Source organism: Equus asinus, chromosome 20 (genome assembly GCF_041296235.1).
Source record: "Equus asinus isolate D_3611 breed Donkey chromosome 20, EquAss-T2T_v2, whole genome shotgun sequence".
Classification (NCBI taxonomy): Eukaryota; Metazoa; Chordata; class Mammalia; order Perissodactyla; family Equidae; genus Equus; species Equus asinus.
In genome coordinates, this window is record NC_091809.1 from 11,740,497 (window position 1) to 11,764,772 (window position 24,276).

A 24,276-nucleotide genomic window follows, 5' to 3' on the forward strand; every position below is an offset into this window, starting at 1 on the left:
GCATGCGCCGACGGAGCCCTCTGATTGGCTCTTCTCTCTGTCAAGGAGGGGCGGGACAGAGCTGTTGCTAGGGCAACGCGGGGAGATTCTAAGCCGTCTTTGGGAGGACCCGGAACTCGGATTCTTTTTTTTTCCCTAAGGAACAGTCGCCTAATAATTAGGACAGCGTTCTGCAATTCATAGATTCCTGTTCGCGATCTTCATTGATCCGACGACAACTTTGGGGCGAGAACTATTATTATCCCCAGTTGATTGTGGAAGAAGCCGAGGCTCAGAGAGGTCAATCAAGTTGCCCAAAGACACACAGTATGAACATTAGCGAGACTGGAATGAAAGCCAAGATCTGTGACTCCCAGACAGATGTCTTTGGGATATTTCCCTGGACATTTCCCTGCCCCACTCTTCTGGCCTGAATTTACCCGCTAGTTCCCAAGCTCCCAGGGACGGGGCACAGTGAGGCAGGAGGAGTAGACCAACCTATTAAATAGAGATGATGACACATGGAATCATCCCTGGGGCTTCCCAGGCCCCGCCTCCGGGGTGATCCCACTCAAGAGCACACAGGGGCAGAGGTTTAGAATCAGACCTGGAAGCCAAGCCCACCTATGGTTCAGTCGGGGAAACTGAGGCTGGGGGAGGGGAGCACTTGATTTGGAATCAGCTAGCATGTGAAGGATGAGAATAAGAATATCTGGGGTAACTGCGTTCCAGGCGGAGGTCAGAGCAGGTGCAAAGGCCCTGAGGCAGGACCTTGAGCAGAGTCGAGGTGGGGAGAGGAAGCAGAGACAACCACGGCAGGCCTTAGGGGCCTGGGCTCAAGTAGCCACCGGTCCCCAGATGCCAGGGCTTCGGTTTTTCCAGAGTGGAGGCGGGACCTGTGCTCCGGAAGAGCCAGAACCACCCCCACCCCCCGGGCAGGCCTCCTGACAGCACATTCCAGACGCAGCTGCCCACGCGGCCTGAGCACCGTGATGCCACCGGCTGGGAATGTCTTCCGCAGGCTGCAGCGTCCTCTCGAACGTGCCCCAGCCCACCCATGTGCCCGGGGGGCCATGACCTCAGTCCTGACTCACACCTGGGGTTGCCTTCCTGGCCCCAGGGGGCTGAATCAGCCGGGCTGATTGCCCAGGACAGAGGGACGCCCCCTCGCGTGCAGCAGACCTGCAGGGCCAGGAACCCGGGCCGCAAGCCAAGACTCACGACTTCTCTCTCCTCTCCTCCTGCCTCGGTTTCCTCTCGTCTTCAGTGGGACGTCAGAACGTCCCCAAGAGCTGGGGTCCCGGGTCTCGGTGGTGAGAAAGCTACTCTTTCAGTTCCCGCTCAGACACGGGGGGGCTCCCTCTGTGGCCCCTGCACTGACTTCCATCTCGGCTGCCGGGCTGTGACCTGAGAGGCCGTCACGTCGTCGTCTTCTCATCCTATTTCCTTTCACGGCTCCTTGTCAGCGTGTCGACGTCGAACACGGGTTTCCCACCCTGATGGTGACCCCGCGTTTCCTTGACGTTGGGGTGAACCCCGGCTGTGGGAGGGAGACGTCGGAAGTGTGGGCAACGGGAAAGGCCGGGGAGGGCAGGGTCTGCGGCTGAAAGAGACGGTATCAGGTGCCGGGGCTGCTGTGACAAATGACCACAAACTCGGTGCTTTCAGCAACAGAAATGTGTTTCCTCACGTTTCCAGAGAATGGAAGTCCAAAGTCGGCAGCAGGGGGCTGAGGTCCGGGGAACGGGGCCGCGGTTCCCCCCGTCCCGACCCGAGAGGGTCCCTCCCGCCTCTTCCAGCCTCTGGGGCTGCAGCGTCCTGGCCTTGTGGCCGTGTCACCCCATCTCTGCCTCTGTCTCCACGTGACCTCTGCTCTGTGTCGTGTCGGGTGTCCCCCCGTCTCGCTCTTGTACGTGACCGCGTCCAGGGTCCACCAGGACGACCTCCCCATCCGAAAATCTGAATCGAAGTGCATCTGCCGAGACTCTTCTTCCAAATGAGGGAAAATCCGCAGGCTCCGTGCATTAAACTGGATGTGTCTCTGGGGGCCGTCGTCCCGCTGATCACGGAGCTGAAAGGGAGAACTGGAAAGGCTGCGTGAGCCCAACCCCGGGATGTGCAATCGGGGTAGAAAGCCACTTGAGGACGCTGTGGGGACAGTAGGGGAACTTTGGGCACGGATGGTGGCTTAGGTTGCAGCTTGGTTAGGATGGAGGACTGGGCCTTGAGGACCTGCTCTGATGTGCTGAGAGGTGAAACGACACCCTCTCTGCGGCTCAGTGTCACAGATCCGCTCACGGAAGAAGGTTCCACAGTTTTGCCTGTTTGACAACATCACATAAATGGACCTCTTTTGTGTCCTGCTGCTTCTACTCAGCACGGCATCTGAGATTCATCCACGTTGTTGTGTGTTTCGGGGATTTGTTCTTTTTCATGGCTGCGTAGTATTCCCTGGTGTGAATTTGCTCCGTGTGTCGACCCATTCTCCTGACAACAGAGCAAGAAGAATGTACAGAATCAGGAGTGGATCCAGGAACCAGGTGTCCGTTGTGCTGCTCTGACGACCCTTCTGTAGGCTTGAAGTCTCAAAAGACCACAGTGAGACCCACTCTACCCCACAAAGACAGCTGTAATCAGAACAAAGCACAACCGCGAGGGTCGGCAAAGACGGGGAGAAACTGGAGGCCTCAGGCGCGGCTGGTGGGAACGTAAATGGTGCAGCTGCTGTGGGGAACAGTGTGGCAGGTCCTCAAAAAGCTAGCCACTGAATTGTCATACGACTCAGTGAGCCTACTCCTGAACACATAAACGAGAGGAATGAGAACACATGTCCACCCAAAACCGTCCACACATGTCCAGGGCAGCAGGACTCACAACAGCCGAAAGATGGAAGAACCGCGGTGTCCATCGACGGATGAATGTGTCCACCCACACACTGGAATATGACGCAGCCGTGAAGAGGAGCGAGGCCCTGACACGGCTGCACGTGGACGGACCTGAACACACGACGCTCAGGGAGAGAAGCAGACACAGAAGGACACACAGCGTGTGACCCCATGGACGGGAAACATCCAGAACAGGCAGATCCACAGACAGAGAGCGGGCTCGTGGGGGCCAGGGGTTGGGAATGGGGGGATGGGGAGTGATGCTGATGGGGACGGGGGCTTCTCTTTGGGGGATGGAATGTTCTGGAACCAGATAGAGGTGATGGGTGCACAGCTCTGTCCTGAAAACACTGGGTTGTAAGCTCACACAAGTGAGTTGTGTGGTATGTGAATTACACCCCAGTGAAGCTGTTATTAAATAAACTCCAACAACACTGGGCAGAGCCGGCTCCCCGGGCGTGGGTCCCATCCCGTCCCACAGGCCCCGTGGAAGCCAGGATGCTATTCCAAGTCTGCGAGCCTCGCCCTCCGCCCCGTGAGCGCGTGGATGATCTCATGCCAGACATCCTCCCAGGCTCCCCTTCCCGGCCCATTTTCCAGGGGAGCCAACACAAACGCAGGGTCCCCTGGGGGCTGACCTCCGGGCTCCGAGTGCAGAGAGATGAGCCATGGGGACACCCCTGTTTCAGTCCTGGGTCCTGGGGCTCGGGCATCTGCCACACCCCTGCGTGGTCCTCCTGGGCCGGGAAGAGGGATGGGGAATCCCCAGGGCCAGCAGGAAGGCATCCGGTGTCCGGCCGGACCGGTTACCCCTCCAGCCCTCCACCAGGGCAGGCTGGTCACCTTGAAGATGTCCCCTGGGGTTGTGGCCACAGGACGGGCCAAGGGGAGCAGACGGGCGGGGATTGGAGCCCTGAGGAAGTCGCTGCCCCTCTCAGGCCTCAGTTTCCCTGCCTGTCAGTTACGTCTCTTAGCTCTGAGTCTGAAGGTTCCCTGGGTCCCCCTCTCGGCCCAGGGCACGGCCTGGCGCCCACTGGGGCCAGGGTGTGTCTCTAAATGACGCGCAAGTGTGGGTGTACACGGGGCCGCCCCATTCCTGCCACCTCGGACGTGCAGCTCTGGACGCCCAGGACAGGGTGCTGGCCTCGGTCATCATCCGTGTCCCCGTCGGTCAGCCACGGACACGCCCACGTGTCATCCTCCCGTCGCCACCTTCTGGCCCACCGCACTCCCCCCACCCACCTGCCCAAACCTGTGTGCACACCGCCCCAACTGCCCCTCTGCTCCCCGCCACGGCGCCCACGCCCACCCTGCGCGAAGCCCGTGCCCCGGGGCCTGGCTCTCAGGAAGCCCCAGTTTGGAGGGAGGATGAGTCCCACCGGCCCGACCCCCTGGCATCTCCATTTCCCCGTCTCTGTGTCTCACACGTCTGTCCGTCTGTCCATCTCTCTCTGCTCCTCGCCCCGCAGGACAAACACGTGGGAGGCCAGGCGCGCGTTCCAATGGCCCCGCCCCGCCGCCTAGTCGCCCCGCCCCCGCCGGCGCTGGCCACGCCCACGAGACTCCCTATTGGCCCGCGCGGGGGTCTGGGTCGGGCGCCCCGCCCCCCGGCCGCGCGATGGCAGAGCCGCGGACGCGCAGGGAGGCAGGAGCGGGCGGCGAGCGGGGCGCGGGGCCATGCGCGGCCGCCTGTGGCTGGGCCTGGCGTGGCTGCTGCTGGCGCGGGCGCCCGGCGCCGCGGGGACCCCCGGCGGTCCGCGGAGAGCGCGCAGCTACCCGCACCTGGAGGGCGACGTGCGCTGGCGGCGCCTCTTCTCCTCCACCCACTTCTTCCTGGGCGTGGACCCCAGCGGCCGCGTGCAGGGCACCCGCTGGCGCCACAGCCCTGACAGTGAGTCGCTGGGGGCTGTCCGGGGACCGGGGAGGCGGCTACAGGGCGGATGGGCGGACAGTAACAACAACGGCTGCAGTAATAATAATAAGGATGAGCTGGGCCCTATCCACATGGTGGGAGGGGTGGACGGTGGAGGTGAGGGTCACAGAAGCTGCTGCCAGCTCAGCCCTGGCTCAGGAGCAGAGAAAGGTCTTTGTGGAAGAGCTGAGGTTGGGGGTCACTGGGCCCATTTACAGAGGGGAAACTGAGGCTCCAGGAAGGGCCCTGGAGCAGGCAGAGCCGGGCTCTGAGCTCTGGACTCCCCACACTGCAAAACCAAGCCCAGGAGCTGTCTGTACTGGGGATCCCTCTACTTCTCCCTAGATACCCATTTCGCAGATGGGGAAACTGAGGCACAGACAGGGGACATGACCTGCCCGGGGTCACATAGTAGGGGGAGTGGGGTTGCTGGGGCCCCTGGATGCCCAGAACCCCATCGAGTTGGAGTCCTTGTCCCTGCTGCCCCACCCAGCAAACAGTAGGCACTCAATAAGTGTTTGTGGAATGTATGAGGCAAGAGGAGACGCAGGGGCAGAGAGGTGGGGCTGGGGACAGCTGGGAGACCAGGGCGGCCGGCGACCCCAGCGGCCTGCCCCAGTCTCCCCACGGCTCTGAGGCCCAGGCAGGGGTGCCGGGGCTGAGCACATCGCTGGCCGCTCCTGAGTCACCATCGGGGCAGATAATGGCCCCTGCCCTGGCTGGCTGCTTTCATCTGGGGCTCCCGAGGCCGTCATTAGGCTCGTCAGACGAGGGCGACGACCGGAGACTGGCCGGGCAGGTCCATCGGTGGTGGGCACAGCCGGGAAGGGTGGCCTGGGACAGTGGTTGCTTCTCTCTGAGCCTCAGTTTCCCCATCCGGGCCGTGTCCTTAGTTCAGGCATCCTGAGTTGGGCCCCTCGTGTGCTGCACTGGGCACGGGGACGTGGCAGCCACCAGGACAGCCCACATAAGGGCTCCCAGAGCAGAGAGTAAAGCAGCAGGAGGGAAGGAGTGACAGGGAGATGCGTGGGAGCAGACAGCGGCCACTTCGTCTGGGAGGTCCGGGGCCTCTCCGAGGAGGTGGGCCCGACAGCCTCACACTGAGAGGAGCCAGGTGCCTGGCCCAGGAAATGCGCAGGCCCCGTGGGGCAGGGGGGAGCTCCCCATCGCCTCTGGCATCCAAGTCCAGCCTGAAGACCAAGGGGCAAGGCCTGGACTCGAGTCGGCCCCAGGGCACAGGTGGAGCTGAGACTGTGGGCAGCCCCCAGCCCTGCTTCGCTGGACAGGAAATAGGGGCTCAGAGCAGCACGGGCCTCTCCCAGGGTCCCCCGTCGAGGGATGAGGCCGGGACCTGGCTCCTGGCTCTGCCACCTCCCAGGCTTCAGTTTCCCCTTCTGGGCAGTGGGCACCTCCCACCTGGGGCCGCTGTGGGGTCTGGCATACGGTTGGCGCTCAGGCAGCATTAGCGGCTGTCAGCGCGTGGAACGCACGGTGTGTGGACGCCCCGGGTCCCTCCCACAGGCGTCCTGGAGATCCGCTCCCTCCGCGTGGGCGTTGTGGCCCTCAAGGCCGTGCACACCGGCTTCTACGTGGCCATGAGCCGCCGGGGCCGCCTCTACGGGTCGGTGAGTGTGCGGGTGGGGAGGGGTGTCCAGCGGGCGGGCGGCGGTGGAGAGGGTGGTCTGGCGCTCGCTCACCCGCCCGCCTGCCCGCAGAGGGTCTGCACCGCCCACTGCAGGTTCCGGGAGCGCATTGAGGAGAACGGCTACAACACATATGCCTCGGTCCGCTGGCGCCACCGTGGCCGGCCCATGTTCCTGGCGCTGGACGGGCAGGGGGCCCCACGTCGTGGTGGCCGGACGCGGGTGCACCACCTATCCACCCACTTCCTGCCCGTCCTGGTGTCTTGACCAAGGGACCATGGGGAACAGCCGGACAGATTCCAGAAGACGCCGGAGCCGGGCAGCCAGAGCCAGAGGCTGGGGGAGGCCCAGGCCATGGCTGAACACGTGTGCGGCCACTCATTTGTCTCAAAAGCATTAATGGAGCGCCTACTGTGTGCAGGACCCCCACAGATGCAGCCTGGCTCTTGGGGAGCTGCCGTCTGGGTCTGCAGGAAGGTGGACACTGAGCTGAGCGGGGCCATCAGCGTCCAGTCCTGAGCTGCAGAGCAGGGCAGCCCCAACAGTGCACCTCCTGGGCTGGAGACCGGGTACAGCCGTGCGGCCATTGGAAGGTCCAAGAAGGGCACTCCAGCCAGGATGCAAGTGGGCAGAGGCTTGGAGCGGGCGGTTGGCGCAGCGAGGGGTCTGGGGTCAGGGCAGAGGGCCATGCGGACACGCCACAGAGTGACAAGCCCCAGTCCCAGGACCTGTGGACGCTGTCACCTCGCAAGGCAGAGAGGACTCTGCAGATGGGTTAAGTCGAGGCCCCTGGGATGGGGGTGACCCTGGATTCCCGGGGCCCAGGGTCAGCCCAGGGTCCTGAGCAGAGGGAGGCGGGAGGGTCAGAGGCCGAGATGGAGACGCTGTGCTGCTGGCCGTGTGGACGGAGGAAGGGGCCCCGAGCCAGGACGCGGCGCCTCTGGAAGCTGGAGGAGGCGGGACACACTTCTCCCCTGGGGCCTCTGTGAGGACCCGCCCCCCCCCCCCCCCCCCCCGGGTTTAGCCCCGTGGGACCATGTCGGACTCCTGACCCCAGGACATGAGATGACAAATTTTGGTGACTCGTCACTGTGGCCACAGGGAGCGTGGATATGGTGTCTGAGGCGGGTCTAATTAAACACAAGTCTCCAGAGGTGCTCGGTCCTCGTGGGGCGGGCAGTGGGAGTGGGCGCCATGAGCAGGCGGGGGCTCCATGTCCTCCAGGGAGGGGTGGACACACTGCACCGCAGCCCCCCCACGGAGGGGGATGTCCAGCAGCCAGAGGAGCGGAGCCAAGAACCAGTTCAGACCCCAGCTCCAGGCCGCAGTTTCGCCCTGAGTCTGTTTCCCTTTTAGGAAATAGGGATGACGATGGCATTTACCGACAAGGCCTGCGGGGGGCCCCTCCTACCCCTCCCCCCACCCCTCCCCCCACCCCTCCCCCGACTCCACGTACAGAGAGCAAAGTCAGGGCACTCACGAGGTGCAGACTGCACGCTCACTGCGGTCAGGCCAGGGGGCCCCCCCGCCGGTGACCCTGCACCTGCAACAGGCCCCGTGAATGGGTGTGGGGGCTGCCATGGGGGCCGGGCAGAGGCGGTGCCTCGACGGCCCCCGACCCCTCGCAGACGGGGTTTGTGGCTTCACATCTGCAACAAGGTGAGGCTCTCCTCCTGGCTGACCGTCAGCGGCCCGCGTCCAGGGCTCGGCGGGGACGGCGGTGTGGACAGTGTGGGCCGGCACAGAAGGAACACGCCGACCGCCGCCTCTTTCCACGTAGGTGTATTTTAATAGCTTTCCAGACACAAGCAAGGCTTCCTGTGAAGACACCCCGGGGCCGTGCTGCTCTCGCTTGGTTCTGGTTCTGCGGGTCGTGCTCGGTCGTTGTGGCTGTCCCAGGCCGTCCTTTGGTCCCGAGTCCCCGCGAGCGGCTCCACCCTGTGCTTCCACAGATCATGCGGGCCCGCGAGTGAGCTCAACGTCCATTTATTTCAAAGCAGTAATAATTTAAAATTATAAAAACCTTTCCACCGCTGAACACGTAGAGAGCGAGGTTAGACAGACGGGGCAGGCCGGACGCCGGGGCCACATGTGCCTGTGCCCCTCGCAGGCCCGCGGGCCGTCTGGGAGGGCAAGCTTCCCCACGGCGGGAGGCAGCGGGTGCTCCAGCCTCTGCCCGCAGCAAGCGCGGCCGCCCCACAGTCCTGGCCCCGTGGGGCCTCCCAGGCTGGGCCGAGGGCCCTGTGCGCACGTGGACGCCGCTCAGGTGCTGCTGGCTGGGTTCTCGCTGCCTGGGGAGCTGGAGGAGGACGAGGACGAGGACGAGGAGAAGGCCACGCCGCCCAGGCCTGGGGGATCGGTGGCTGTGTTGCGTCCCGTGAGACTCTTCCGGCAGACGGGGCAGCTGTCATGCTTCGGGGACAGAGGGGGCGGTCAGCGGCGGTGGGGCGGGGAGGGGGCGCGGCCCGCCCGCCCGCTCACCTGCTCCAGCCAGGGCACGATGCAGCCGTCATGGAACAGGTGGTTGCAGGGCAGCTGCCGCACACGCTCGCCCAGCCGGTAGTCGTCCTTGCACACCGGGCACTCCAGCCCGCAGCCTGCGGCGGGACGAGTGGCCATGACACCGAGACCTACACACGTGGCCTCAGGAGCCCCCGCCAGAGGCCCCACTGGGGAACCTCCCCCGCAGGATGACCCCGTCCCCAGGCGCGAGACACCCACCTACATGCTCCTCGGTGACGGGGACAGTGGGGAGGGCCTGGATCTTCTCCTTGTCGGCGGGCGGGGGGCCCGTGTTCTCAAACTGGTTGAGGAGCTGGAAGACAACAGGCCGGGTGCGCGGGCGGGGCGGGCGGCCCGGGATGCGAGGCCGCGTCACCAGCGGGAGCTCCACAGGAGCCCTCTGTCCTGGTCCCCAAACACCCCCAAGCCTATCTCGTCAGTGTCACCTCGCACTGGGAGCACCACGGCCAGGGGACAGCACAGCCCTCCCGGGGGCTCAGCCACAACCTGGCGCCCGTTTCCCAGGGACAAGACACTCAGCCGGCTCAGCAGGAAGGGGCCCTGACAAGGCGACACCCCCGCCTCACCGGTGCCGCCAATGTCACAAGGAGCACAGGCCCTGAAGACCCGCGTGACACAAGGCCCGGATGGTGTGGGGACGGCCGTCTGGCCAGCGCCTGCAGCCTTGTTGGGAGGGAGGGCGGCCGAGCCGGGGCCACATGTCGTCCTCCAGGGAGTGCAGCCCGTCAGGCCCTGGCGGGAGGAGCGAGGAGGCCCCCGTACCTGCGTGATGATGGCGTCCAAGCCATTGGCCCCCCAGGCGTAGTCCATCGGGTTCGAGTGCAGGACGCCCCTGAGCAGAGAGGCCGGGGTTGAGGGGCAGAGGGCATGGGAGACCCGCCTGCTCACCAGGGGCCCAGGGCGGAGAGGCCGAGGTCGAGGGGCGGGGGATGTGGGAGACCCGCCTGCTCACCAGGGGCCCAAGCCCAGGTTGGGGATGGTGGCGGGGGTGATGATGCCGTTGACCAGCTGCTGGATGATCCTGGAACAGAGCGCCAGCGCCGTCAGGGCCATGAGGAGGCAGGGCACGTCCGCGTGCGCACCCGCAGCGCCTCCAGGAAGTGTTTCCAAAGGCGAGATGCCCGGCCAGGAAAGGAAGCCACATAAGAAGGCGTAGATGCCCCTGTGCCTGCGGCCTGGACGGCGGTGTCACCGGTCACCACCCCAGACCCCACCTCACCCCGGGCGTGTCCTGGGCACCCAGAGCCACCAGGAGCCCCAGCTCGGCCCTGCTGTCCCGTTTGCAGCAACCACAAAACACAGCGGCGGAAGTCATGGCGAGGTCACAGGGGACCCAGGGCCCGAGCGGGGTGGTGTGGGAGCCATGGACACCTGGGCATCAGGGACGGGCTGTGTCCTGAGCCGGGAAGCCCTCACACTCTCGGAGGGGAACCGGGCGGGAGTGCAGGCTCCTCAAGTCAGGGGAGGGTCACGGACACGGTCCATCCGCAGAGATGGGGGAGAGGCCCTGTGTCCAGGGGGACAGGGCTGGGGGTGGACGCTCGAGTCATTTGTCCCTGTGGACAACGGTCCGTCCTCTGTGTCCCCGGTTAGACAGGCCGACCCCAGTGCTGACCCTGCACCTGGGCGGGGGCTGGGGCTCAGTGATGGGGTGGGGGCATCTGAGGGGTGCAGACCCCTCTCAGCAAGGTGACAGGGGCACTCAGTGACATGAGGCCCACAGCCTGCCCAGGTGCTGCCGCGTCTTCAGCCCCCGGCCCCCGAACCCCGTCCTGCATGGTGGGCTCGGGCAGTGCTGCCCAGAGACCAGCCGAGGGCCAGCACCCACACCCCCAAGCCCACAGAACCTTCCGGAAGGCGGACACTGCTCCGCCTGAGCAGGGCGGGCAGGCTGGCAGCCCCGCGAGCGCCCCGCCCTCACCCTTCCAGCGTGGGGACGCCCTCGTGCCGGCCGGTGGCCCGCCGGGCAGTGAGGCGGGCGCGGGGCTGCCGGGCACCGTAGCGGTGGCGGGAGTGCGGCTCCCTCTCCCGCCGGCCCTCAGGGTCCCTGCCGTCGTCGGTCTGCGCCCCGGGGGGCAGCGTGGGGATCTCGAAGCTGTCGTCAAAGATGCCAAAGGCGAACTGCCCGTAGCCCTGCGGCAGCGTGAAGAGGTGCTGGTCCACGTTCTGTGGGGAGCGGGGCGCCGTGACCGCGGGCAGGAGCCGCGCACGTGCTGGGCTGGTCAGGGCTCCAGGGGGTGGGGAGAAGGGACAGCCCCGCGTGGGGCAGGTGGGAGGAACCCCATGGGGAGCTGGGCGCTAGCCTGTCCGAGGGAGGCCCGCAGCTGCCGACAGGGGGTTGTGCCCACTCCTCCCGCTAGTGAGAGGCGCCACCCGTGTCCTGGGGGCTGGGCCGACTCACCTCGAACGGCTGCCGGCCCTGGTCCAAGGGGGCCGTGGAGGGGCCCGAGCTGCTCTCTGCGCTCCTGGGGGACGCGGCACAGTCAGCAGCGGGCAGCCCGCAGGACAGGGCAGGACACCCCGCGCCCTGGACAGAACCCGACAGCAGGGACCTCCGCTGCCGGCTGCCTGGGACCCGCCCGCCCGCCACACCTGCTCCCCACAGCCCGAACGTGTTACCTGGGCTCTTCCGGAAGCTCCTCGATGAACCCGGACTCGCATCGCGGGCAGATATAGTCCTGTGGGAGGAGAGCAAGTGAGGGCGACGCGGGGGCCCGGCCATGTGGGGGCATCTGCAGCTTGCAGGACACCCGGCCTGGCCCCAGCAAGTGGCGGATAGCAGCCAGGCTGGCGGGGCCGGTGCACGGATGTTCGGCAGCCATAGCTGCATCCCTGCGTCCCCACAGCCAGGAGCTGGGGTCGGACCCCGTGACCGCCCGGAGGGTCAGCCTGCAGTCCCCTCAGTGACAGACGTCATGGGGTTTCAGGGCCTCCACTCGGCCACATCCCACCCGCTGACTGGGGCTCTGACGAGGCCTGCAGCAAAGAGGCCAGTGAACATTCCTGACTCAGGGGACATGACGATGCCCCGAATGACCCCATGCCCATGCCGAGACGCGGCCCCGGAGACAGGGCGAGCGCCTGTCTGAGGGCCTCGGGCTCTCAGAACAGATCGGCTCCCGGGAAGGCAGCCGCCGAGGGCAGGAAGCACCACCCAGGCCGAGGGACCAGCCTGCGGACGTCCCACAGCAGCATTTCTAGAACCTTTTGGCAGCCCCAGCATGTGGCCAGCGACCTCCAGCTGGAGCGAGACCCAGGCGCACAGCCAACACCCCCTGCAAGGCCCCCACCTTCACGGGCCCACCCATCCCACCAGCCAGGTGGCAGACGGAGAGCGCACGGCGGCCCGGGGATGGGGAGGGACATCAGCGCCAAAACCGAGCCACATGTTGTCAGTCAGGGGCTGCACAGGTGTTCCTAAGACCACACAAATGGACGGGACACCAGCCAGGCTGCCTCTGCCCAGGGACATTTCCACGCGCGGCCCCGTGTGTAGAGTGTGAGAAAGTGCGGGCTGTTCACGTCCAGGGCCTGGATCGCAGCTGGTGGTGGCCCACCCTCAACAGAGAGCGACACCACGGGCGACGCACGGGCCTTCCCTGTGGGCCCCTGGGGGAGCGCCGGGCACCTCTGTGAGGACAGCAGGTGCACCGCGGCGCATGCCATGGTCCCACTGCTGCTGCCAAACGCAAAGGGGCGCCGTCTGAGCTGAGCGAGGAGGCAGGCGGAGCCACAGGCAGCAGGGACTCGTGTCCAGAGTGTGAAAGAACCCTGCGGTCCAATGACAAACACACAACCCACACAATGAAAAAGTGGCCACAGGGTCAGAGTGGACCTTCTCCAAAGGAAACTCAGGACAGCAACGAGCCCGAGAAAAGGGCTCAGCATGACAGGCCCGGGAACCGCACGCAGACCCCAGCCGACCCCGTCCACACCCGCCGGGGGCCGGGCTCAGACCCAGGAGCCAGCGCTGGGTACTGGAGGATCGAGGAGGCGGAACGGGGGGCGGGCGGTCTCCCTGGGACGGTTGGCAGGGGCTCAGGAAGCTCAGCGGTCACCATGGCCTGCAATTCCGCTCCCAGGCATGCGCCCGAGAGAAACGCACACGTGTCCACATGGACCTGCACACAGACCTGCACACGTGCACCACCGTGGCACAATGCACAACAGCCAGACACAACCCCAGTGTCCATCGACAGGTGAATGGATCCACACACGTGTCCCCCCACACGCTGGAGCACGACGCAGCCATGAAGAGGAGCGAGGCCCTGACATGGCTGCACGTGGACGGAGCTAAACACACGACGCTCAGGGGGAGCAGCAGACACAGAAGGACACACGGTGTGTGATCCCAGTGACGTGAAACGTCCAGAACAGGCAGATCCACAGAGAGCGGGCTCATGGGTGCCAAAGGCTGGAGAGAATGGAATGTTCTGGAACTGGCAGAGGTGATGGGTGCAGGACCCCAAGTGGACACCTTAGGCGACTAGGTCGTCTCTCAAGCTGTCACAAACAACGGCAAGGCCAGCAGCCTTCTGCCCTCCTGAGAAGGAGCGTGGGCGCATGAGGCTGGAGGCCCCGTGAGTAACCACGAAGGTCATCCCTGGGAGTGGGGCTCCTGGGCCGGCCACTCCCCAAGGCCCTCCCGCCGGCCCCGTCTGTTGTTCCCGTCTCACACAGCGGGCAGCGCAGCCACACGGGTTGTGAGCAGGGCCCGGGGAGGGTGACAGACGGGGCCGAAATTAGGACGCCGGGAACCAGACCCTTAAACGTGGCGAGTCATGGACAAATCTGAGCCCTGCCTGGCCCTGACACCAGGGGCCACCTGACCGCCCTCGGCTCGGGGCCCAGCAAGGTCCAGGCTCCCAGCAACGGGATGGCAGGGCGGCATGAGGAGCCCAGGCTTCTGCCCTCCTTGCCTGTCGCTTGGCGCCCTCTGTCCCCTCCCTGGACCCCACGCTCTGCGTCCTGTCACAACACCAGCTGGCCGCTCCTACAGCCACCGTTCCCGTGCGGAGCGGCCACCCCAGATCTACCTGGCCACCCCCTCGCGGAAGTCAGGTCTCAGCTCAAATGGCACTCCTGCCTGCCAGCCTCAGTCTCCCCACCTGAAAGTGGAGACGGCCTCAACCCCGGGGCTCCAAGATCCGCAGCTGCCGAGGACCGAGGGCCGAGGCCTAAGTGCTGGCTGTGTTGGCGCCCTGCCCTGTGAGCGCGTCCCCAGGAAAGCAGCAGGTCCCAGACTCCAGGCAGCCAGTCCCTGCTCGCGGGCGGTGGGGAAGGGACCTAATCTGGGGTCTCCCCGTGCTCACCCCCAAGGGCACAACCCAGGGATCTTATGAGGTCCGGGTGGCCAATGGCAGAAACCCGCGTCCCAGCAGGGGACCCTGCGGCAAGGTGTGTGCCCAGGGGGCAGAACCCTCTCCTGAGGCCCTGACTGGCAGGCGCCTGTCTCTGGCCGGTGGCTCTCCCTGTGCTGGGAGGGGGTGGGAGGGAATGGGGCTGCCCAGCGCCATCACCATGGTAACAGCGGTAGCCAGAGCACCCAGGACGGACAGACACACAGGCCGACGCTAAACGCTCTGAGCACTCCACCCAAGACACATGCGGAGGTGCACGTTGGTGCTCCTCGGTGACAGGGCGGATGCGGGCTCTGGAGGGGAAGGACCTACCCAGCTCACCTGCCAGGCCAGCTGCGGCGGCGCTCGGAGACAGCACCACCAGCATGCCCACACTCCTGCACACCACAGACGGAGGCCCACGGCCGGGCGCGTACGCTGAAGCTAGGGAAACTGAGGCAGGAGCGGGAGAGGTGGATGGCCCTGAGCAATCACACTCCCAGTGCCACTGGGGTGGCAGGGCTCCGGGCACGGGGCAGACCGAGGGAATGATGATGCGAGGGACCTCCGCACCCCCACACTCCCCCCTCAGACGTCACTGGGAGAGACCTGCCCGGACCGCAGGGCAATGCTGGCCGGCTGTCACTGGGCCAAGCGCAGCATGTGCACGCCTGTCTGCCCCCAGACGTCTGGGACCCCATGGGCTGCCGGAGGCCGCGTGCCACCCCTGCATCTGTCGCACACACACCCGGCACATGTGCTGACCCCACGCCTGGCCGTCCCCCACCTGCCCGGGAGCTCAAGGACACTTCACCCACACGGACAATGGCATGGAGAGGCCACCGAAGGATCAGCCATGACGAGGAACTCGGGCGTGAGGGACGTGGCGCCTGCTCACGCCCCGGCAGGAACCTGCGTTGACTTAGGCCTGGCCTCTGGGTGAGCCCCGGGGACGTGAGCACGGCAGACCCTGCCGCCGACGCTCCACATCCACACCCTGCTGTCCGGGCACCAAACCAGCCATGCACCCTGCCCCCAGCGCTCTCACATCCTGGGAAGATGGAGTCCAGGCCTGTGTGCCAGCCGGCCCATCTGGTTCCTGCTGCCACATGCCCGCCCAGCCGGCCGCCTGCCCTTCCCTGTGCGTCTGGGGGTCCCACATGTGCTCCCCTGGACCCCCCAAACACACCTGGATTATCTCATCAACTGAGGCCCAGGGAGGTCGAGCGCCACACCCAGAGACACGCAACTGGGACGCAGTGAGCTGGGGGCGGCCTCCGTGGGGTGCCACGGCCGAGCCCAGGGCCCAGCTGCTGTGGAGACGCCCCCTGAGCGGGCGCGCCCGCCCTGTCCAGGAGCGTGAGAAGGTGCCCCTGATAGCGGCCAGTCCTCTCAGGGCAGGAGGAGCATCACAGGAACGCGCCCGCCTTCCCCCAGCTCAGAGCTCCAGCTTCCTGCCAGCAGAAGCCCGTTCCAGGGGCTCGAGTGCTGGCAGGGACCCGCCCCCGCCGCCGGCTTAGGAGCCCGCCTTCCTCCCCCAGGACACCACGTGTGTCCCTACTGACAACGTCACCGGGCAGGCCTCCCCGAAACCTACTCCAAACCCACCCAAGGCTCCTCCCGCCGGCCCGCTCAGCTGAACGTCTCGACTCTCCTGACTAGACATTTGCCGTGGCTGCTCTACGCTGGCACCTGGCTGGGGGCAAAGGTCACGGCTACCTTGTCGCTATCGGGTTCCACGACAAGGAAGTTCCTCCCGGGCCCAGTGACAGTCAGAAGAGGTCAGGGTCCTCCAGGTCCAAGGCCATATGGCCAGGAGCTGGCCACACCAGGCCCTGTGCAGGCCCGGGCAGGGGAGGCCCAAAACGGTGGCCGTGCACGCAGCCAGCCAGGCCGGCCGCAGAGCCACGGCCCGGGCCTCCCGGGGCGTGGCCGGGCCGCTGTGGGGCGATCCCGAGACCTGGGCCGTCCCGGGGCTCACGCAGCTGCGAGGGGCCGCAGGGCGGGAGACAGGCCCCTGCCTGCCACCATCGGGGCGCAGACCCGAGGCCCGGGCACAGGAAGCCGGAAGAGGCAGAAGCAGGACTTCCGGGAGGCTGCAGGGGAGCAGAGCAGGTCCCAGCCCCCCGAGTCAGCGCTCACCCCCCGCCCTGCTTCTATTCTCCCCTCTGCAGGGCGGGGAGCTGCCCCGCCGGTCCCTTCTCTGCACGCCAAACCCGGACGGCAGCTCGCGCCCCTTGCGCGGGGCTGGGATGACGCCCCCAGCCCCCAGCAGCAAACCCGCCTGCAGGGACCCCCACCGCCGGACGCGCAGGCCAAGGGTCCGGCTCCGAGACCGAAACGGCCCCGCCGCCCTCGAACCCGGCGACGGTGGGAGATCGGGGACCCGGAGCGCGCCCGGCAGGTGCGCAGGAGCCCCGCGCCCGGCGGCCCCTCTCCCGGTGCCCGGGCCGCCTCCTCGTCCCCACGCGGCCGGCCCGCGGCGGAGGTCGGCGCCCCGGCTTCCCCGCCCGCCCAGCAGCGCCGCCGTCCCCGGGCCACCCGCGGCGGGGGACCCCGGCGTCCCGACCCGCGCCCCTGCGCCCGCGCCCAGCGGCCCTCCGCCCGCCGCCGCCGTCGGGCCCGAACGGGCAGGGGGCACCGGGCAGGGGCCTGGCCGCCGTCCACCGGCGGGGCCGCCGCGGCCACGCGCCCGGAGCGGCCCCCGCGCCCGCCTCCCGCGGCCCGCGCGCCCCCGCGGGCCTCAGTTTCCCGCCCGGGCCTCACCGGCAGGCGCGGCACGATCTCCACCGAGCAGCAGTGGCAGAAGTACCGTCCGGGCTGCGGCGACGCCTCAGCCATGGCCACCGCCGCCTCCTCCGCGCCGCCCGCCCCCCGCGCGGCGCCCGCCGCCGGCCGTTTGCTGCTCCCTCGCCGGCCGACGCGCCCGCGCACGCTCACGCACGGCACGCACGCCAGGCGCGGCGTGCGGCGGCGCGCGCGGACGCGGGACAGGCGGGGCGCGCGGCGGGAGGAGGCCCCGGCGACGGTGGCCGCCGAGGAGCAAACTAGGGAGGCCGATCCTCGAGCGGGGAAACGGTCAGGGGGCGGGGCCAGTCCCAGGGGATGCGGAAGAGCACGAGGGGCGGGGCCTGCGCGGGGCGGGGCCTAGTCTCCTTGGCAACCCGGATCACAGCATGGGGGTTGGGACTGAGGGCGGGGCCTGAGCCGGAGGCTGCGGAAGAGCCCGAGGGGCGGAGCCTGCGCGGGGCGGGGCCGAGTCTCCTTGGCAACATGGATCCGAGCGTGGGATTGGAGCTGGCGGCAGCGCCCAGCCCGAAGATTGCGGAAGAGGACGAGGGGCGGGGCCTGCGGGGGGCGGGGCCTAGTCTCCTTGGCAACCTGGATCTAGGCGCGGTGTTGCGGCTGGGGGGCGGGGCCAGTTACCCAGGTTGCGGTAGAGGTCGGGGGCGGAGCCTGCGAGGGGCGGGGCCGAGTCTCCTTTGCAACATAGATCCGGGCGTGGGATTGGAGGTGGCGGCGGGGCCGGTCCCCGAGGTTGCGGAAGAGAGTGAGGGGCGGGGCCTGCGAGGGGCGGGGCCTAGTCTCCTTGGCAACCCGGATCAGGACGTGGGATTGGAGCTGGCGGCGGGGCCGGTCCCCGAGGTTGCGGAAGAGGACGAGGGGCGGGGCCTGCGCGGGGCGGGGTCGTTCCCCTCCTCTTCTCCAAAACCCATAAAGACCCCCGCTGCCCTCATTCTTTCTCCCGGGTGAGGTCCCACTATTCTGTCCCCTCTGCGTCCTCACTGCTCCTGGGTCGCCGGGCGCGCCCTCACCCCCGGGCCTTTGCACTGGCTGTGCCTCCGCCGGGTGCACCGTTCCCAGACACCAGCGTGGCTCCCTTCCTCACCTCTTTCAAGTCTTCGCCCAAACGTCTCACCTGCCGAGAAGCCGTCCTCAGCTGCGCTCGTTTCCACCTGATAAGCTGTAGGGTCAGCCGCACCGCAGAAGAGATTTTGCATCTTGTTCCCGGCCGGACTCAGGCATTCCGTGAACGCGAGTGGCGCGAATGCGGACGGGAGGGCTTTTCCTGGGTCTGGGGGTCGGCTGCCCTCCGGGCCGCAGTGTGACCCACGGGGGAAGAGAGTCGGAGGCCTGCGGGCGTGGCCTTGTTTCCATGATGCTCTGGGGTGGGACAGCCTGGGGGCCTCTGGGAAGGGGAGCGCGGAGGAAACCTAACCGCCCCCCAAAATTAATAGAAACCGTGACCCAGCGCAGGCCGGGATGGCCCCTGAGTGTCAGTCCAACCGCGCGTGTATGTCTTTGTCCACCCAGCGGACATCCACTGAGCACCGGCTGCATGCCGGACCCGTAGGGGGACAGCTGGGTCAGACGCCCCCAGTCCTAGGGTCGAGCCTAGGGTGGGCCTGGCTCTGCCTGGGGAGACAGACAGGGCTTCCTAGGGAAAGGGGCCTTGGAGCCAGGGCTCTGAGGAATGAGTAGGAGTTGGTTGGAGTTGGGCTCCCTGCAGAAGGGAGCGTTGGAGCCAGGGTGTGAGGAATTAAGAATTGGAGCCTGTCTATAAAGGGTGTTGAAGGCCAAGCGGCTGCGGACGGAGAGCGGTCTGCCAACCACAGGTGGTCCCCTGCAAGGCTCAGGGGTGAGTCCAGGCCCCTCCGGCTCTGACCGCCAGAGAGCACGCGGGCCCCGTCCCTGGGAATCCAGGAAACCGCAGGTCGCTTGCCGCAGGCCTCATGCCCAGTCTCTGGCTCATTTCACGTTCAAATCCCACCAAGCCCCCCTGGCTGTGTGACCCTGGGAAGTAGCTTAACCTCTCTGAGCAGGTGGCAGAACCTGCCTGCCAGGGTTTTAGGACTGGATGAGCTGTGGAGCACTCGTTTCATTCTCTCAGGCCGGAACGTTGCATGGGGGTTGTGACGGAGCCACGATGAACGTGGTGCACTGGCAGCGTTGAGCGCCCTGAGGCTCCACGTGTTCGCCGATTTGGGTTGGAATCAGGCCTCGGGGAGCGGCCTCTGGGGCTGGAGAGAAGCCACAGCCCCTCCCGGCCGAATCCCCACAGGAGGGAACATTCCTACAGGTGTGAACATTTGCACGGGTGTGAATATTCCTACAGGTGTGAACATTCCTATAGGTGTGAATATTCCTTCAGGTGTGAATATTCTTGTGGGTGTGAACATTCCTACAGGTGTGAATATCCTGATGAGTTTGAACATTCCTTCAGGTGTGAATATTTCTATGGATGTGAATATTCCTACAGGTGTGAATGTTCTGATGGGTGTGAATTCCTATGGGTGTAAACATCATCACAGGTGTGAATATTCCTGCAGGTACGAATAGGCCACCATATGTTTATGCACTTTTGCTTATTTTTCTTTTATTTATATATTTTGTCTTTTTCTCTTTAGTCACACTTTTGTTTTGTATTTTGTATTTCTTTTTCTGTTTGCATGTTTTGATTCTGATTTTGCGGATATTTTGGGTTGTGTTGTTCTTTATTTTTCACTTTTTATTTCACGTATTTTGGTTTGCTCAACTCTCTGGCCGACACTTCTTGTTTTTTGTGGTTTTCTCTTCTTCCCGTTTGAGGGGCAAACACCCAGGAAGGGGACTCGAGGCGGCCAGGCCTCCGGGTTCTGTTCAATCGGCCTTTTGTGAACCTGGCCCCTCGGGCGGCCACACCCAGACCCGGAGCCCCCGCTGCCCCGAGGCCGCTGTCCGCAAGGCGGCCACGTCCTGATGGACTGAACCTGCGGGTCCGGGTCCCGGTTCCTCGCCGGCTGTGGATGCCACAGGCCGAGACCTCAGGACGGCGCCGGGCCGTGGGGACGGGGATGGCTCCATCCTCCCGACCGAGGCCTCTGAGCGTCGCTAACTGCTGTGAGGCGACTTGAACCTGCAGATGAGCTTCCGGAACAGCACACTCACTCGCGCCCAGACCCCAGATGCACCGCGGTCGTCATTCTGCCCCCGGAGCTGTGTGTGCGGGGTTTCCAGCAAAGGGGCAGCCCCCTCACCCTTTATCCCAAACACGCCCAGGTGTGTTTCCAAAGGTGGCGGCCTCGTCCCCGAGCCAGGCGCACACTCACCAAGTCAGGGGATCCGCGGCCGCAGACACGAAGCCACGGCTAGTCCACCCGAGGCCCAGGGAGGCTGCCGCTCGCCCACGGTGGCAGCTTCAAGGCTTGGCGGAGGCTGCCTCCTGGGAAAGGACGGGGGGGGGGGTCCCTCCACCTCCGTCCTGGCAGGGACAAGACCGTCCTTTATTCACTCAATGACAACTCAGCGGGGCACTGAGCATTGCCATCACCCCAAGAATGGCCCCAGACACGTCTCCAATTTTAGCCCAGAGAGACTCATGTCGGACTCCTGATCTCCCGGATTAGAAACTAATAAATTTCTGCTATTTCCAGCAGCTCAATTTGTGGTGATTTGTCAGAGCTGCAACAGGAGATGAATACATCGAGCTCTCGTGAGTCATGTCCAGAAAGTCAGCCCCACGTCTGTCTTTCCTCGATGCCCTGCCCCAGCAGGCCATCCCTCCTGCCATTGGTCAGAGCTGGGTCACATGATTGTGTCTGAACCAATGGCCAGCAAGGAGGAGGGGCTGGCATCACTCCTCGGCCAATCAGGAGTCAGCTTGGGGCTGAGGGCGGGCCCTGCCTCTTGTTGCTAACGTGGCCGCCAATTCCTGCATGAAATTGGGTCCCTTTGCAGGGAGGGGGACCCCTTGGGGCGGTGAGGAAGAGCTTCTGTGGGAAGGGGCATGGATGGAGCAGGCCTGGACTCCGTGGGGGAGTCCAGGGGAAGCCGTGGGTGGCGTGGGAGGGCGAGGGCACAGGCGACGGGGGAGTTACAGGGCCTCCTCTCTTATCAGCATCACATGCCCCATCAGAGAACCCACAGGACCTGGCCTCCCACAGCCCCAGCTCTCGGGCACTAAGCTGACATAGAGTCTGTACCAGCCATCCTTCTGGCTCGAGGAGCCAGCATCCTGGAGGCAGAGGTTGGCACATCCGGGTGCGCATGCCTCCTACAGACACTGCAGAACCCGCTGCTCTGAGTCCTAGAGGCCGCACTTGAGTAAATTGTGAACGGGCTTACTGGAAGGTGGTATTGTCTGCTGCAAACGACAGACGCGCAGCTTAAACCAGCTTTATCTTATTGAGGAGGAGGAGTTCAGGCATGGCTGGATCCAGGGCCTCCAACAATAGCACAGGGAATTGCTGCTGCCCCTCTTGGCTCCGTGTCCCCTGGGGCTGGCCTCTCCCTGGCCTTGGGCAGGAGCCGCTTGCAGCTCCAGGCTCACACCCCTCCCCTCGGGCTTGGTCAGGACCTGGGTGTCAGTTTCCCCACAAAAGTCTCGGGGCCGACTCCTGGTTTGCTGACGGTCAGGTGCTTCTTATCGGCTGGCGCCCCCTCCTGGGCCATTTGGCTGGGACTGCAGCAGGTGACTCCACAAAGGCACATCTGGTGCTGGGAGCGGGGATGCCGGCCGTGACCCAGGGGCCGGCCCTCACCGCACAGTCCAGAGATGGGAGGGCCCTGCCCCGAGGGGGCTCAGCGCACCAGTCCTGGAGCCCTGCTCCCCTGGTTCTGACTCCAGTTCCCAGCCTGTGGGGCTTTGTGACTCCCAAGAAGTCACTTTCCTGCCTCTAGCCTCAGTTTCCCCCTCTGTGAAATGGGTGTCTGCCTCACAGCATCGAGGCGGGCAGCAAAGACTCTTCACGCTGGGCAAACACCTGCCCGCTGACTAACCAGAATCTGTGGGTGCACGTCCCGCCCTCCTGTGCCCCGGCCCTCGTGGCCTGGCTGGAATCTGCAGAACTGGGATCTGTGCCCATTTTGCAGACGAGAAAACCTGGGCACAGAGAGGTCACGCGGCCTGGCCGAGGCGGCACAGCCTGGAGTGGGCTTCCACCAGACGCCTCCTTCTCCCTCCAGGCCTCAAGGGCAGCCCCAGGGAGACCCCCACACCTTCCTGCTCCCGGTGCTCGCTCCCTGTGAGGCCAGGACGGTGTCACCGGGGCACAGGACCCCCTCTGCTGTGCCCACCGGTGTCGGCCGCCTTTGGCTGCTGTAACGAATTGCCCCAAACTCGGTGGCTTCGAACCACACAGATTGTCTCTTCCGGGTCCGGAGGTCAGAAGTCCCACGCGGGTCCCGCGGAGCTCAAGTCGAGGAATTGGCCGCATTCCTCTCCGAGGCTCCGGGGGAGCGTCTGTTCCTGGCCTTTTCCAGCGGCTGGAGGCCGCCCACATTCCTTGGCCCGAGGCCCCTTCCTCCGTCTTCAAAGCCAGCCCCGCGGGGGCCGTCCTGCTCACAGCCCGCCTCTCTGACCGCAGAGGGAGAGGCCTCCGCTTTCCAGGATCCGCGGTCCCCTGGGGCCCACGGGATGATCGGGGTCCTGTCCCCAGAGGAAGGCCCTTCACTGAATCCTGCCTGCAAGTCCCCTCGCACGGGTGACAGACTCGTGGGGTCCGGGGATCAGGCCCCGGACATCTCGGGGGTCGTGTCTGGCCGACCACCCTTGAGTTGGGCTTCCCCTTTCTCGTGGCACAAACGTCCGGTGCCTTCTGTCCCCACACCCCGTCCCCCCACCGCTCAGTCGGACTCGACTGAAACGAGAAGCCAGCCTCAGTCTCCCCCGGGGCCGGGTCAGGTCCAGCGTCCCCCGTCACAGCTCTGATGGCACTGGACTGTCACCTGCGGGGTCCAGGGGACCGCGGAGCCCATGGCGGCGGGCAGGGGCTACCAGGCGTCGCGGTAGGTGTTTGAGTTGGGGGGCCGGGTAGGCAGCTGGGGTGGGAAGCGGGCTGCAGGGGGCAGGTGGAGAGGAGGGCACGGATGGGAGGGACGGGCGGGGGGGCTCCCCAGGGAGGGCCAGTGTCCTGCCCGAGGTCACCCAGGGCACGGCCTCCGGGTCGGGGAGACGGGCCAGGCTGGGGAGCAGGAGGCGTCTGGCAGCCGGCCTCGGTTTCGAACCCACGCTGGGCTGACAATGACCCTTTGATTTGCACAGCCCAGGCCGGGGTGACGGAGCCACAGCGGGGTCAGGTCTCGGCCAAGGTCACGCTGTCCAGGCCCCAACACACCCTTGGCGAGAACATGGTATCCCGTCCCCGCCCCGTTCCCCAAGCCGGGAGCATCCTCTTGGACTGTCAGAGACCAAGGCCGGGTCACGACAGCCTGGCAGAAACGTGGCCCTTGGCTGCTGGCTGGGGGACACGGTCAGGCTGGGTGGCCAACAGTGGGGAAAGGGCTCTGGGCGTGGCGTCTGCATGGGCAGAGCTCAGAGGGGTCACGCAGTGGGGCTGCAGGGATCCTGTTTCCACACCTGGGGTAGGCGTTGGATGCTGGAAGGGGGCAGGGCGAGGAGGCACAGGCACCCGGGGAGATACCCTTGTTCTCAATCTTTTTTATTTTCCCGAAAGCATTTGCCACTCTTTGAAGTTATACATTCATTTGTTTGTCTATGCATTTTGTTGTCTGTGGCCCCTACAAACCATCAGTTCGGTGATTACACGACTGGGTCTGCCTTGGTCAGTCTGGAACCCCAGCACCCCGCAATGGTCCCGGCCACCAGGAGATGGTCACTGAGAGGAACACAGAGGGGCTGCCCAGAACCAGCCAGCATGTGGAAGGAGGTGCCCAGGATAGGAGGGACCAGCTCCAAAACAGGAAGAGCGCCGGCTGAACGGAGGCCCCGGCGGACTCCGGCTTCCCAGGCCCACACCTACGTCGCCGACGTCAATCGTCGGAAGCCCGGGATTCCGGGGCGCAGAGGCTGCAAAGGCCCGGGGGTCTAGCGCGGTCTCCACGGGGCAGAGCGCTTTGCAAGTCTGGTACTATTACTGCTGTCGGCGGTGTTGTTGGGACCCTTCACGTCTCTGGGTCTCCCCCCCCCCCCCGCCCCCCGCTGTGCCCCATGGCCGGTTGGGTGGCCTGGGGTGGAGCAGGGAGCCAGCGGGGGCTGAGGTCCCCGGGGTGGGGGG

At 65.7% G+C, this 24,276-nt stretch overlaps 2 protein-coding genes across 4 annotated transcripts; one reads left to right on the forward strand and one right to left on the reverse strand.

Moving 5' to 3' along the window:
- Positions 1-4: 4 nt before the first annotated feature.
- On the forward strand, positions 5-8,433 carry FGF22 (fibroblast growth factor 22). Of its 2 annotated transcripts, XM_014845740.3 has the most exons (3): positions 5-4,755; positions 6,298-6,401; positions 6,492-8,433. In XM_014845740.3, the coding sequence occupies exons 1-3, from the start codon at positions 4,542-4,544 to the stop codon at positions 6,684-6,686; spliced, it is 513 nt and encodes a 170-aa protein (XP_014701226.3). In that variant the 5' UTR covers positions 5-4,541; the 3' UTR covers positions 6,687-8,433. The 2 variants fall into 2 exon arrangements, with proteins under 2 accessions (XP_014701226.3, XP_044607573.2); XM_044751638.2 differs by having other exon boundaries at positions 6,298-8,433.
- RNF126 (ring finger protein 126) lies at positions 8,186-17,239 on the reverse strand. Of its 2 annotated transcripts, none has more exons than XM_044751637.2 (9): positions 17,048-17,239; positions 11,562-11,620; positions 11,344-11,407; positions 10,864-11,075; positions 9,895-9,963; positions 9,705-9,774; positions 9,141-9,234; positions 8,901-9,016; positions 8,186-8,831 (listed from the first exon to the last, which is right to left on the reverse strand). In XM_044751637.2, the coding sequence occupies exons 1-9, from the start codon at positions 17,120-17,122 to the stop codon at positions 8,682-8,684; spliced, it is 909 nt and encodes a 302-aa protein (XP_044607572.1). In that variant the 5' UTR covers positions 17,123-17,239; the 3' UTR covers positions 8,186-8,681. The 2 variants fall into 2 exon arrangements, with proteins under 2 accessions (XP_044607572.1, XP_044607571.1); XM_044751636.2 differs by having other exon boundaries at positions 10,864-11,108; positions 17,048-17,233.
- Between the last annotated feature and the right edge of the window lie 7,037 nt (positions 17,240-24,276).

Bases quoted from the DNA above. Each gene is read 5' to 3' on its own strand.
- RNF126 (XM_044751636.2), bottom strand. From the start codon at position 17,122: ATGGCTGAGGCGTCGCCGCAGCCCGGACGGTACTTCTGCCACTGCTGC. The intron at 9,017-9,140 runs GTGGGTGTCTCG...GTCCCGCCGCAG, and splicing joins CGTCACCGAGGAGCATGTAG to GCTGCGGGCTGGAGTGCCCG. The intron at 8,832-8,900 runs GTGAGCGGGCGG...CTGTCCCCGAAG, and splicing joins TCGTGCCCTGGCTGGAGCAG to CATGACAGCTGCCCCGTCTG.
- FGF22 (XM_044751638.2), top strand. From the start codon at position 4,542: ATGCGCGGCCGCCTGTGGCTGGGCCTGGCGTGGCTGCTGCTGGCGCGG. The intron at 4,756-6,297 runs GTGAGTCGCTGG...TCCCTCCCACAG, and splicing joins CTGGCGCCACAGCCCTGACA to GCGTCCTGGAGATCCGCTCC.